General features: G+C 43.7%; 1 protein-coding gene across 1 annotated transcript; it reads left to right on the top strand.

Moving 5' to 3' along the window:
• Nucleotides 1-2,367: 2,367 nt before the first annotated feature.
• Nucleotides 2,368-12,673, top strand: trmt44 (tRNA methyltransferase 44 homolog). Its single transcript, XM_034569118.1, has 11 exons — nt 2,368-2,778; nt 2,862-2,979; nt 3,138-3,357; nt 3,442-3,510; nt 3,878-3,985; nt 4,416-4,487; nt 4,966-5,072; nt 5,421-5,604; nt 7,030-7,384; nt 11,225-11,341; nt 12,026-12,673. Exons 1-11 carry the CDS (start codon nt 2,457-2,459, stop codon nt 12,274-12,276), a joined length of 1,923 nt encoding a protein of 640 aa, XP_034425009.1. The 5' UTR covers nt 2,368-2,456; the 3' UTR covers nt 12,277-12,673.
• The last annotated feature ends 467 nt before the right edge of the window (nt 12,674-13,140 follow it).

The raw sequence follows: 13,140 nt of genomic DNA, 5'->3' as shown, positions 1-13,140 counted from the left end.
ATTTATTATTACTCATTTGATTGCTTTTATTCTATTTTAAAATACACCAATACATGCCATAACTCCAAGCTTTGCAATTAATTGGGGAAGTTTAGGACTTTGTAATTCATTTATTATTCACTGCTTATGAACATGTACAACTACTCACTTGATGGATTGTAATAATTTGTACAAATTAAAGTTTTCAATCAACATCTCATTAAAAAGTATATATAGGTTAATAAATGGTGATTCAATAATAGGTCTGCGGTTGTTAAATGATTCTGGTTCAGGTAACCTGCAGCAGTTTAGGAGAAGTTTCCATCCATCCTTAATAGACTTAAGAGATAAAAACACACTGTGATGAGGCTGGAGGATGGTTTTTGCACAACCTGGCAACCCCAAAACTGATTCTGTTAGAATTGATATTTGGCACATTGATAGAAGCATAAATATTAGAAAGACCTATCAGCTCAACAACGTCTAAAAGGTTGAATTAACAACTCTTAAAAATACTATAAACAAAAACTAAACACTAAAGAAAAGAATTTGGACTGTGAACCTCTGACTGGGTGTGCCTAATAAACTTGTCACTGTTGTTTTAAAGCTGTAATAAGTTGATTGTCCTCTGACTTCACAGCGTAATTTACTGGAACTTGTTATTAAGTGCTACCATGATGATGATTTATTAGTCAGCGCTAAAGGGAAATGATTACTATAAATAACATGATGAATTCTCTCCATTGACCAGGTCTGGCCTGCGTTCGACCTCAGACGAAACCGGCACTGATCTGTGACTCAAGTCAAGAAACTCAGATGGTTTTCGTCTTCTGTCTTTCACTCCTTCATTCCTCCTCGCTGCAGAACGAGTCTGACAGGATTTATGTTTTCTCCCCCCTCCCTCCCTCCAGACATTTGAATGTGAAATAAACCTGCAGGCAGCAGAGTGGAGGACCTGCCTGCACTTTGCACTTCCTGGTACAGTATCTGCACCGCGCATGCTCGCTCCTCCCAGCCCGCCTGAATTGCTCAACGTGCACACAATGGATTTCTGCCGCTCAAAGGGAGGCTGCAAACAGGAGCGGCCCCGGGGATCCGCTTACGCTTCTTTTCATGCACTTTGAACGAAGAGGCCAAGAGGCACACAGCAGGTGTTTTACTTTGGGAGTTCAATTCCTTCTCATAGCTTCTAATAGGGTGTCAAACATTTTTTCCCCTTCATATACCATTTTGATAATTTGACAGCAGGGCCTCAGCAAACTAACACCACGAACAACAGTGTTGACTGAACCTCAGCGTCACAACTTAACCCAACAGACATTTTTTACAGCAAACTGCCCTCTAGTCTCCAGGGCTGATGAGAAGTGTGTGGGGTGAATGAGTACACTCTTAAATCTCACCTCAGCTTTGTCTCTGAACTGTTTGAGTGTCAGCTGACAGTGTGGGAAGTGTGTCTGAGAGACGGGGACGGCTGGAGGCGAAGGGACAGGGCCTGTGTGTGTATTAGTGCTGGGTAAAAGCTATGTGCATTGAGCAGTGCTGAGCTGAGAGCGAGCAGCAGCGTTCTCATAGTCATAAATGACAGAGTTATGAAGCAGTGCTGCCTCAGGGACGGGTCGTTTTTCTCCCTGTGAAAATCTGCCACTGTCATTGTCTTATAATGGCTCCTGTGAAATGAATGAGAAGGGAATTAGATACAGGAAAGACGACAGGAGAATAGAGGGTGTAAGTTTGCATTATTTGACAGAAAACAACAGAAAGAATCCAAAATTTCATCAAAGAACAGTCATATAATTTAGTTTAAAGCAAAAAAACAAAACAATTTAAGAAGTATCCCTTTGAAAATAAAGAATTCAAGCCAAACAATAGGACACCAGATAACATTAGAGCAGAAATATAAGCTTGTAATAGAGTGTTAAAGATAAGAAAAGAGTGAAAAATAAATAAAAATAAAACATAAAATGCCAAAGTAATATATGTATACAATATATAATAAAAATGGGATGGATATATAACAACTACTACTACTTATACTATAATAACTTAATTTTTATCAGACCTTTCATACAAAGGTCAACAGAATCCAAAATGAAGAAACAATTAAAATTTAAAGAAAGTAAAAATAATAAATATGATATAAAATTATTAAAATAAGATAATAATGTTATAAGATAACGCCAACAGTGCCACCTACTGCCTCCTCACTGTAATATCATCCATCAACTGCGAAACGTCATCATAAAGTGACGATATATTTCTTTATTTTTAAAATCAAATAGATAATAAAAAAACATCAAGACTCTATTTACTTTTTTTTTTTTATAGATAAATGTAATCCTGTTAAACAAAGACTTATTTTGAAAGGCAGTTTAATCACCAACTTCCTTCCTTCTTTCCACATACAAAATAAAAGTACCCGGAAGTGCTCCCTCTAGGTGTAAACACATGGCTCCCGGCTGAGAGCGTGAAGCCGGACGATGCCGAAGCTCTCGGACCTGAAGTTCCCCGCAGACTGTGCCACTCTCCCGGGGGGTTTCTGGTCGGCTGTGGGGGTGTGGGTGGAGAAACCTCACGTCGTCAACAAGCGTCTGTGTGGAGCTAAAGAGACGGAGGCGAAAGATGCTGAGGACGTGAGCCTCCTGCTGGATGTCCCTCGTGACCCGGATGTGTTGTCCTTCCTCACCTGCAAGGTCTCACCTGCACGGACACACGAGAGGGACACGAGCTGCTCCTCCAGCGTCAGGACGTTCATCCCCAAAGTCAGTAATGGGAACCTGCGGAAAGAAATCGTACTGAGAGGTGAGAGATGGAGGAGAGGGAGAGAGTCTGTTGTTGTTGTGTTTCTTCTCTAAGACTTGTGTGTGTGTGTTTGTGTTGTTCAGACTTTGACAGACAGCAGGTGACGTTTCTTCCCCTGGAGGAGGACGCAGAAGGACGAGTGTCCCTGAAGAAGAGCAACGTTTATCAGATTCAGCTGTGCAGCCACGACTCTGAGGGATGGTGAGGCTCAAGTCATCTCACACATCTGATCCTGGACTTCTGTGTCTGACGCACATGAATATTAGAAGATTGATAAAGATGGATATTTAGGTTCACGGGGGCTGATGCTGATATTAGGCAGTAAAAAAAAGAAGCTACATCGCTGGTTTTCTCTGCAGGTCCTTGGAGCTGCACGTCTTGTCCCCGGACGCGTGGTTCTCCGATGGCGTGGTGTACCCCAAGCTGCCGTGGCTGACCTCGGACCTGCTGCCCAAGCTGGTGCGTTGGGGCAGCGAGTGCCGGAGCAGCGAGTTCAAGAGCACCCTGTCGCTGCTGCCGGTGGAGAAGTACAGCGTGGTGTACCAGCAGCTGAAGGACAAGTACAAGTCCATGGTCAAGGTGAAGAGAGCGGACACACTGAGGCCCGTCTGTGGAGTGTTTACTCTGGAGTTGTTAATGTGTGTTTTCTCGTGTGCTCTCTAGGTTTGGCCTGAGGTGACAGATCCCGAGAAGTTCGTCTATGAGGATGTTGCCATCGCTACATATCTCCTGGTGGGTTCAGACCTGAGTGGGTCAAATACACTCAGAAGATTGATATGTGCTTTAAAAAAATACTTCTTTTACAATCCATATGTCTCGTGTGTTTGTACACGTAGCTTTAGATGAGCATACTTGTTTGTTGTGGGTGAAAATCGTTTCTATCCGACACGTGTTCTCGGGTCATGCAGCCAGAAGTGGGTCAATCAATTTCAGTGTGAAAAATGGCGTTGACCCACTAGATCAATCTGTGTGTCATGCCAGAGGCAGGTGAAAGGGTGTCAGGAGCAGCAGCTGCAGCAAGTGTGGCGCTGCGGTTGTAAATTGTTTTTTCACCAAAGTGATTGAGAGCCCTCATGAACAGCACGCCGTCCCTGTGCAGGTGCTGTGGGCCGAGGAGCGGGAGGAGAAAGGTCTCGCCGCCCGGCAGTCCTTCGTGGACCTCGGCTGTGGAAACGGCCTCCTGGTTCACATCCTGACCTGTGAAGGGGTGAGTGAGGGGCCGGGCGAATGTTCTTTTAAAGATGGTCAGTTCATGAACACATTAAATCATTAAAGAGACATTTTATGCTCATATCCAGGTTCATCATTTGAATCTAAAAAAATTAAGAGATTAATGATAAATAACTGTTAAATTATAAAATTCTAAACTCCAGATAAACTGGGTCATATAAAAAAACTGTCTCCTCAAAGCCAGAGGTCTTTCAATTATCTGTATCTTCAGCAGCAGCTTAATCAATGACACGGAGCTGGCGGGAGCCCAGGTGAGAGGGATTCAAATCTCTGAATACGTAACATCCACACCACCGTGTCGTCTTAATGTCCACTCTCAAACCAGGACAGGCGTGATTGAAATTACACGCCGCGCCTCCTAGTCGGAGTGATTTAGTCGCTCACCGTCACGCCATCTTGTGTTGCAGCACCCGGGGAAGGGCGTGGACGTTCGGAGGAGGAAGATCTGGGACATGTACGGAGCGCAGACCCTGCTGGAGGTGAGCGGGCCGAGCGTGACGAAGATTAAGTGTGACCATAATCATGTTTTTAATTAGCGTGATTAAGTCTTAACATGAAACAGAGGATTTGTATCATGTGATGGAACTGATTTATAGCATTGAATGATTGATTCTTCTGTTAGTTTTATTAGTATTAGACTATAAGTTCAGTCTTGACCTTGGAAACAAAACAGTGCATCTCCAGCTCCACAATCCTTCTGGTTCCTCAGGGCCAAAGTACTTAAACCTTCATTTAGAAGCTTTATGAAGAAATCAGAGAAATCTCATCATTTTTAATACTGTTGTCCCCCAAACACTAAATACGTTATCGTAAATATCAAATTGACAGTTGTGTGATTTATTAAGAAGACAATTAAGAAGTTTTCCCTTTTTTGGACCATTTCCCATTAAGTTATGCAGAATTGAATCACGCCAATGTACAGTCCGTCTTCCCTACTCATCATTTCTGCTATTTCAGGAAAAGGCAATTACTCCCGGTGAAAGCTCCTTATTCCCGGGTTCGGACTGGCTGATTGGGAACCACTCGGACGAGCTCACACCCTGGATCCCCATTATAGCAGCCAGGCGAGTCATCAGCAGACACAATCTCACTCAGCAGCTCGAGTGCCAGCTGATCTCTCAAGTTTGGAATAACATCATCAGTGGAGGGAGGATGTGTGAATATGTGTGTGTGGCAGCTCACATGTGTGTTTATCAAGACAACCACCTGATGGCGGTGCTGAGCCTCAGTCTGAGAAACCTGCTTTTCCATTGTTGTGACTACGAATGATAATATCTCATATCTGAACAGTTTCCGTTCGAGCAGTTGTGAAAACACTTAAATGAACATAAGCAGATCTAGGTAAAGATTAATGACCTTTTGTTTTCTTTGGCACTGTGAGGAATAATCTGGATTGTGCTCTCACGCCGCAGGTCGTCTTACTCCTGCCGGTACTTTGTCCTCCCCTGCTGCTTCTTTGACTTCTTCGGAAAGTACCAGCGTCGCCAGTGTAAGAAGTCTCAGTATAAAGAATACATTGATTTCATCACAGAGCTCAGCCAAGTCAGTGGCTTCAACACCGAAGAAGACTGCCTGAGGATACCATCCACCAAACGGGTAAGTCAGTCACATGACCTACTTCGGCGTTTCGGCGTACTTATGTGTTTAACTTCCTATCATTTTTAAAACAAGCCTCGCATCCATAACCATTTGTCATGGTGTGGAACCCAAGTTATCAAATAGTTTTAAAGCAGCAGAGCCAAAGTTATCCTGACTGTTTGTCTCTAGTGTGGTTCACCCCCCAAAATTCCGCAGCATTTGTCATCAGACTCTTCCTGGTACATGAAATGCCCTAGTCAACAAAACTCAACAATGGCTGTAACTATGGATTGTTTTCATAATAATCAAGTATTTTTTTGATTCATTCATTAATCGTTTGGTCCATTAATTTAAATGATGCAAAGGTGAAAAAATGCAAATAACAAGTAAGGTTTAATGCCATTTAGAAATAAAGGTAATGCCAACTTAATATCCATACTGGCAAAAGTGAGATATAATAGAAAATCAATATGGATTTTAAGTCATATTTGTTGTGATAGATGTAAAATGAGCTCTCAGGTTCTATAGACGATTAGATTTACCATCATCTCATCGTTTTTTGCACAAACAGCTTTGGACTTCAGTCATTGGCTGGAATTGGCACATGAAATAAAATGACACTTAACTATTCTGAGGGGCTGTCGTTAACATTCATGTCACAACAGAGTCAATTTTTAGGACCCTTCAGATCCACAGAGGACGTGATGCAACTGCTTTCACATGATGAGTGAACGAATATGAAAACATGACAAATAATATGAATAAACTGGATGTAAAACTAATCGTTTGATGTGTACACTACATGTTCATGGGTTTGAACTCTTGTTAGTGGGCGATGAAAAGGTCTTTCCAGGGATTCATTGGTTCTCTCCACAAAATGATCATAAAATATCTTCCTGCTCTTCAAACAGCACAGCTGTGCATCTTTACCTCTTTCCCACAGGAGCCTCATTCAGCAAAGACCGATTAAAACAAATCAAGCCTCTATTGTTCCCAAAGGGACATTTGTTTGATAGCCGGCAGCCATTAATAACTGATTCACATGCGGAGACATACAAATAACAAGCAAATACTTACTGGGCTTTTAATGTGGAAGGATCAGTCATAATCTGGTTTCACATTAATGCAAAAGCTGCTGGAGGAGCTGATGTGTTTTACACATGGGAAAAGTACTGGAAGATAAATATGGGGCCATTAAGATGTTTTCTAGAAAGTTGAAATAAAGGTTAACATTAGAAATCAGTAATTATACGATGGGGTTTCCCAATAGGAAAGTAGGTCCCCCCTCTGTATCCACATTTGTTGTATTATGTTTGTCCTAATTCTTCTTGTCACTTATTGGAAATCAGTGATGTTACGTTACTGCTCTGAGATTCTGGTTGTGCAGATTCAGGCGTCAGTTTCCATGGGAGCTTCCCTGACATTCAGCTTCTCTTCCTGCAGGTGTGTTTGGTAGGAAAGTCGAGAAGCTACCCTCGATCTGCAGAGGCCGAAGCAGAGGCCGAGCAGCGGAGAGCTCATTACATCCAGAGCCGACAGACAACACCTGGGGTCGCAGTTCAAAGGTCAGACATCAGAAACGATGGCAACTGTTGCCATGGGAACGCAGACGGTGACATTACCAGCGGGAGCAGCTGGGGAGCCGGGTTCCAGCCGCGGGACAGGGTTGAAGTGGTACGAAACTGCGCCTCGCTCCCCCGGGACTTTGTCGACGGCGTTGTCCTGCAGGTTGCTAACAGCCTTCTGGGAATGACTGTGGATGACGGCGGTGGGCGCCATGGCGACTGGAACCGAGGAGGTAAACCACAACACAACGTCACACACAAAGAATCAGAAACAAAAAAACATGTTATAATGTTGCTACTGAAATCCATATAAAACAAGTACGTTGCATGTCATTTAAATGTATGAGAGCTGCTAAGCTAGTCATATTTAGCAGCATTTTAGCTAGGTCTTTCTTCCAGTTCCAACCTCCGACTAGGGTGTCGGAAATTCAGACAATGCTCATTATCCGCTGCTACTTGTAGCCTTGTGTTAAACAGACATTTGCGTGTTAGCGATCTTCTGTATCTCAGCATATTTTTCCCAAATATCAAACTATTCCTTTTAACTCATTTTGTAAACCTGCAGTGACTGTATTTCGCCTGTGTGTGGCAGTATAGATGTAACCTGCACACCTCCGACATGTCGCGCATGAATCGCTTCGCACATTCCTCGTCAGAGCCTCAAAACACATTTCTAGCTGCTCCGTCGCACATGTGGCAGCTTCTGAAGTCTGACCCTCTCATCTGACCCCCCCCCCCCCCACCTCTCTCATCACTGCCCTGTCCCCTCGCGGCATCAGTCGACGGGGCCCTTGGTGACACAGCGCGACGCCACTTTGAACTCCGTATCTCACCAGTCTGCCAGCCACTTCCTGCGCCGCTCGGTACAGAGAGTGCTGCACGCTGCATCACACACACATACAGACGCACTGCTTCGCTCACACACACACCGCCCACGCATCACCTTTGTCAGTGGCTCTGCACCCCCCGCCGCCGCCACACACACACACACACACACCATACGAACGAGATAAGGAGCCGAGGACTACTATGATTAAAACAGAAAATTCTCTGTCAGGATGTCAGGGCTGAAATTAGAGATAGAAAATATGAGGCAGAGCGAATAAAGGGAGCGCGTTACCCGGTATAGAGATGACTAGATGAATAATGCACCACCATCTATGATTTATGCATGAGTGTGCATTTGTATTGAGGTATTCCTACCAGTTATCTGCTGTGTAAGAACAAAGGGTAAAACCAGGCCGAGCCAGCTGATATTGAATAGATCCACGGTGGCCTCAGTCACGGAGAGGCCTTTGAGATCCAGTCTATTTTTAGTGCGCCTTCAAAGAGTCTGATGGATATTGATATTATAATCTTTTCATTTTTTGATATTAAAAATGAAAATCAGGTAGACTTTTGGACATATAACTTCCTGGATTAATCTTGATAAGCCAGTAATCTTGTCAGAACATCAATTTGTCTAAAACCATAGACTGTATAGAAAGATGGACGACATGACAGCCCCCCCCGAAAGGCATCCGGAATATTTTGGCTTCATTTCTGAAAAGTGGGAGAGTCCATCTTTCTATCAAGTCCATGATCTAAAACACACACTCATAAACTACCAGGATAAATGGGGTTTCTGTAATTTACGGAGGCGACAAATCAAAGCTTTAAATAGTTGAAGAAACATTAATGTTGACCTCGTTTTAACAAAGATGGATCAGTTTTGGACGTTTGTGGAAAATATTGTTGTCTACAGCTTTGTTTCATCAACGGGAACTAAAAGGCCTCAAGTTTCAGATGTTGTCTGAAAGCTTTGCCAGATTCTTCGACTTGTTTCCTCCAACTCTAGACTTTAGTCAAAGCTTTATATGAATTGATCATTTTGCCATCTTAGTAAATAAAAACCAAATGGTAAAAACACATTTATATTTCCCAGGTGAATATGTCAAAGCTCTCACTTAGAGTTTTATTTTGGCACTGGAACCTATATCGGAGATGTTGAATCAATACCAACCCTGCTGCTGTTGCATCACACTTAAGTCTGTGTTCTGAAGTTAAAATGCTTCGTAGCTCTCCGGACTTTACAGCAGTTAAATGTGTGAATATGTGAATCTTGCTGCTGCAGCTGTGAGTCAGGTTATTAATTCATGGGCGCTGTTCTGCTGACTGAGCTTGCGTCGTTATGTAATCGTGCTGAGAAGGAAAGTAGGTGTGCATCTAACACAAGTGACATCGCGCAACACTGAATCTCCACAGAGCTAAAAAAATCCTCTGAGGGTGGGAAACATCCAGAAGCCCTCGCAGTAATCTGTGCTTCATCGTCACCTCTGTCATCGTCATCCTCACACCTGCCATAGGATTATTACGCCTCACTTATAATACTCTAATCCTGTAATAGTGTAGTAGTGGAGGATGTTCTCAAGTAAACAGTACCTCATTAACTCAAGTATGTACTTGCTTTTAAATGTATTTAAGGAATTAAAAGTAATTGCTGGGTGTAACCTCCTCCCTAATGCAACAATCTACTCATTATGGTCATTATGGCAAAATCTCAGCGTGGTCTCTTTTTTTGTGTGTGGGGAGTCTTCACCAGTAATTATTCTGCTTAGATGCCTGTTCTGATTGGATCAGTGTACCAATCCCCTCTCCCTCATTATTAATTACCTTTTTAAAATATAAAAAAAACCAATCTGAACATATAACACAATGCTCCTGTGTAAAGGAATAGAAAGCACAGGTATTTGCTGATGTATGTAATGGAGTAAAAAGTGTAAAGTACGTTAGGTAAAGATAGCTATATTCTGTTACTGTTCTACATTCTATTTATAAGCACAACCAAGTTTAAAAATAAAATAAAGTGGGAACACGAGTGAACCTGTATTACACTTGTGATCCCTTCAGATGTTTTATTCACCTCTCAGCATCTTCTGAGCTAATTTCCCTCCACTCAGCCTGATTCTGAAACGGCTTGAGCAGCAAAAACCGTCCTCCACAACAAGCAATCAGTCGCTGGCCACCTTTCACACATGTGGGGGGGCTATTTAAGCTTAAACAAGTCCAAACTCTACGTCAAGCTGAGCCATTAATAATCATCTGCGCCGGGTCTTAGTCCAAACAGAGTCTACTCCATCAATACTGCCCTCCTCCCATTAATCCCCATTAACATTGTAGGCAGCAAAGGGCAGCTTTAAACGCTGTATTGATATTATATTAAGGCCTGGAGCTCCCTGGCGTCTGGGCTGTGGGGACGGCAGTCTGCCCAGTTTCACACTCGCAGCGCAGGGCTGCGTTTGGCTGTTGCGGCGCCTGCGAATGTGGGAGTGTGTTGCGGTTTTTAGGGATCAAGTCGGCGTTTTGAGCGGCTGAATTTGGGATGTATTCGGGTGCAGAACGTGTTTTTCTTTTTGATGAATTTCTGTGGCGGAAAACCATCAAACTGCTAAATTGAACCAAGTGAGCTTAGATCAGATGTTCAGACTTCATACATTTCAAATTTACAGCGTCTCATCTCCACTGAGCTCTTAAACCGACAGGAATTGTCTGAGGTGCCACCAGAGATTTGGTGTAAAAGCACCATGAAGATCGCATTAAGATATCTGCGGATTTGGGTCAAATATTGTTGTGGCACAGCACAAAGCAGCGTTAGAGATCCCGCGGTGCGTCCCTCTCCAATATGTCAAGGAAAAGAGGAAGAAGATTGTCATTTGTGCGAACCAAAGGTCAGCGCTGATTGAATTCTCCTCTGGGGGGGGAAAAGGGCAAAGCCAGACAATCTCGTGATGAAACGAAGCCCACAGACGCGTGCCGTGAACACAAAAGGGAAACTTTTTGTTATTATCTGCTTACAATTCACTAAACTCAGAGCTTAGGACATTTTTTCACTATCCCCCCTTTCTCCTTTTTCTTTGCTCTCTGGTATCTAAAATTACTGTCCCAGAGCGGGAGTGACGACAATGACTCATGCACTCGAAGCGGCTAGTGGAAGATGCAGCGGTGAAATGCATGCTGGTCGCTCTGTTTGAGCAGCTTTAATTGAGCACACTTCACACTTAACTTTCACCCTTTTCCTTCCTCGTCTTCTTCAGGCAGCCTCTCTGTGAGCGAGGTGGCCGGGCTGCTGGAGCAGGAAACCCTGCAGCTCCTGAAGAAGGAGTGCGGAGGCCTTCAGACGCTGCTCAAGAACAACCATCAAGTCTTCAGAGGTAGCCCGACGCCACACTTCTTTGCATCTGACCCAGTCGGTCAACATGAAAAATGGATACATTTCCAAACCAAACTTACTGGAAAAATATAGTTTAATGTGTTTTTTGGCTTTTTATATTGGTCCATGTCCCATCCACCAACATGGAGGTGTCAGGGTTTATGACCTATACCAGCAGCCAGCCACAAGGTGGCGATCCAGACTGTTTAGCTTAACTTTTAGGCAGCTGTCATATCGTCAATCTTTATAAACATAGTCTACAATAGTTACAAATACCAGTTCACTAGAGTAAAATATTTGTCAGTACTGAGAAAATACCTGGAATAATTCAGGGATAGTCTCAGGCTCTGTCCACACTTATTTGGATCTGTTGCAAAACAACCTTGTTCTTTTAGGTTTGTGCCTCTTGTTCACACACGAAAAGCATTTTAAGTCACTAAAAGGAGATTTCACCTTTTTGCCCTCTACTGACTCGGCGTGCTTGTTGGAGCATTTGTAGTATTTGTGTTCTCGTCTGGAGATATTTTGTAAAAACGAAGGTCACTGTGGACTGAGGTTTGTTTCAAAACCGAGGGGAACATATCCGTTAAAAAAATATGTAGCCGTGTCCAGAATTTTCTCATTTAAACTCCTGCACTTGATCCTGAAAAGCTCTTGAAACTTCCTGTCGTCCCTTCTCTCTCAGTGGAAGGGGGGAGGGTGCGGATCAGGGACTGGCGGGACGGGAAGCCTTTCAGGGCGGAAGCCAAGAGGAAGCCTGTCGCTCCCGGCGCCCTGAAAACTCGTCCCTGCTGGTTTCACGCCCACCACGCTCAGGGCTGCCCTCTGCAGGCTGAGCTCTGTGCCTTCGCCCACGGAGCCGATGACCTCCGACCCTCGACCAGACCTCTGAAGAAGATAAAACACGAAGCTTTTATATTCAGTCAATCCTCATGAACACTAATTTAACGTTTTTATCCAGTTCTTTTTAACAAAATAATTACCTCTACAATGAGCTACTAGATTTTAATTAACAGTAAGAGCTCTGTCCATCAATGGACTAACCTGCTGTAGAAAAATAACCCACACCAGCTCCTGCAGCAGCTCAGCGAAGAGAGGGAGGTTTTGGTCGGAGCTGTGTAAGACGTATTGACGGGATGTTACATCATTTCTGGGAATCAAGGTTTTTCCCAGTGTCCTTTTGAATTCTGTGTGAAGCTGCCAAAATATGATGCTGCTTCAGGTTTCACAGTTGGGGACTGAGTGCTTTTTTTTTTTGCTCCTATTTAAGAAGCATAATTTTGTAAAGGTCAACAATCTGTTCTCACTGTATATTAAAGTGGATGATGAGCAACATCTTTTTGTTTGTTTAAAGATTATGACGTCTGATCGTTTCAACTTTTCCATCAACTACATCCATACTTTTAGAGTTTCTCCGTATTTACACCTCTACACTTGTACATTTAATGCAGCACATGCAGGCCGCTGCCTCAGGGTTCACAGACGGGGCACTGGATAAAGAGCGGGCGGCCTTTTGAGGGAAGTAAATGTTAGCGACATGAATTATTTGTTGGCAGGAGTTGAGGGGTGAGCTGGACGAGCTGCGTGGCGTCCCCTCTGGACGGCCCGCTCACCGCTGTGTCTCTGTAACACGGTTCGCTGTCGACCCTGTGGCTCAAATGTCAGAGACGGTAAAAGCCCACCCGGGGCCAGCAGCGGGGCGATGAGAGGAGCCTCCTCGGGGGTTTGTTTGTTTATGTGACAGACTTTATTGCCTCGGCCAAGGGGGCGTTGTTTTTCTTTTGTCTATTATTCAAAACC

This window comes from Hippoglossus hippoglossus, chromosome 18 (assembly GCF_009819705.1).
Source record: "Hippoglossus hippoglossus isolate fHipHip1 chromosome 18, fHipHip1.pri, whole genome shotgun sequence".
Taxonomy (NCBI): domain Eukaryota; kingdom Metazoa; phylum Chordata; class Actinopteri; order Pleuronectiformes; family Pleuronectidae; genus Hippoglossus; species Hippoglossus hippoglossus.
The sequence above is the reverse complement of the archived record's forward strand: the minus strand, read 5'-3'. Positions and strand labels throughout refer to the sequence as shown.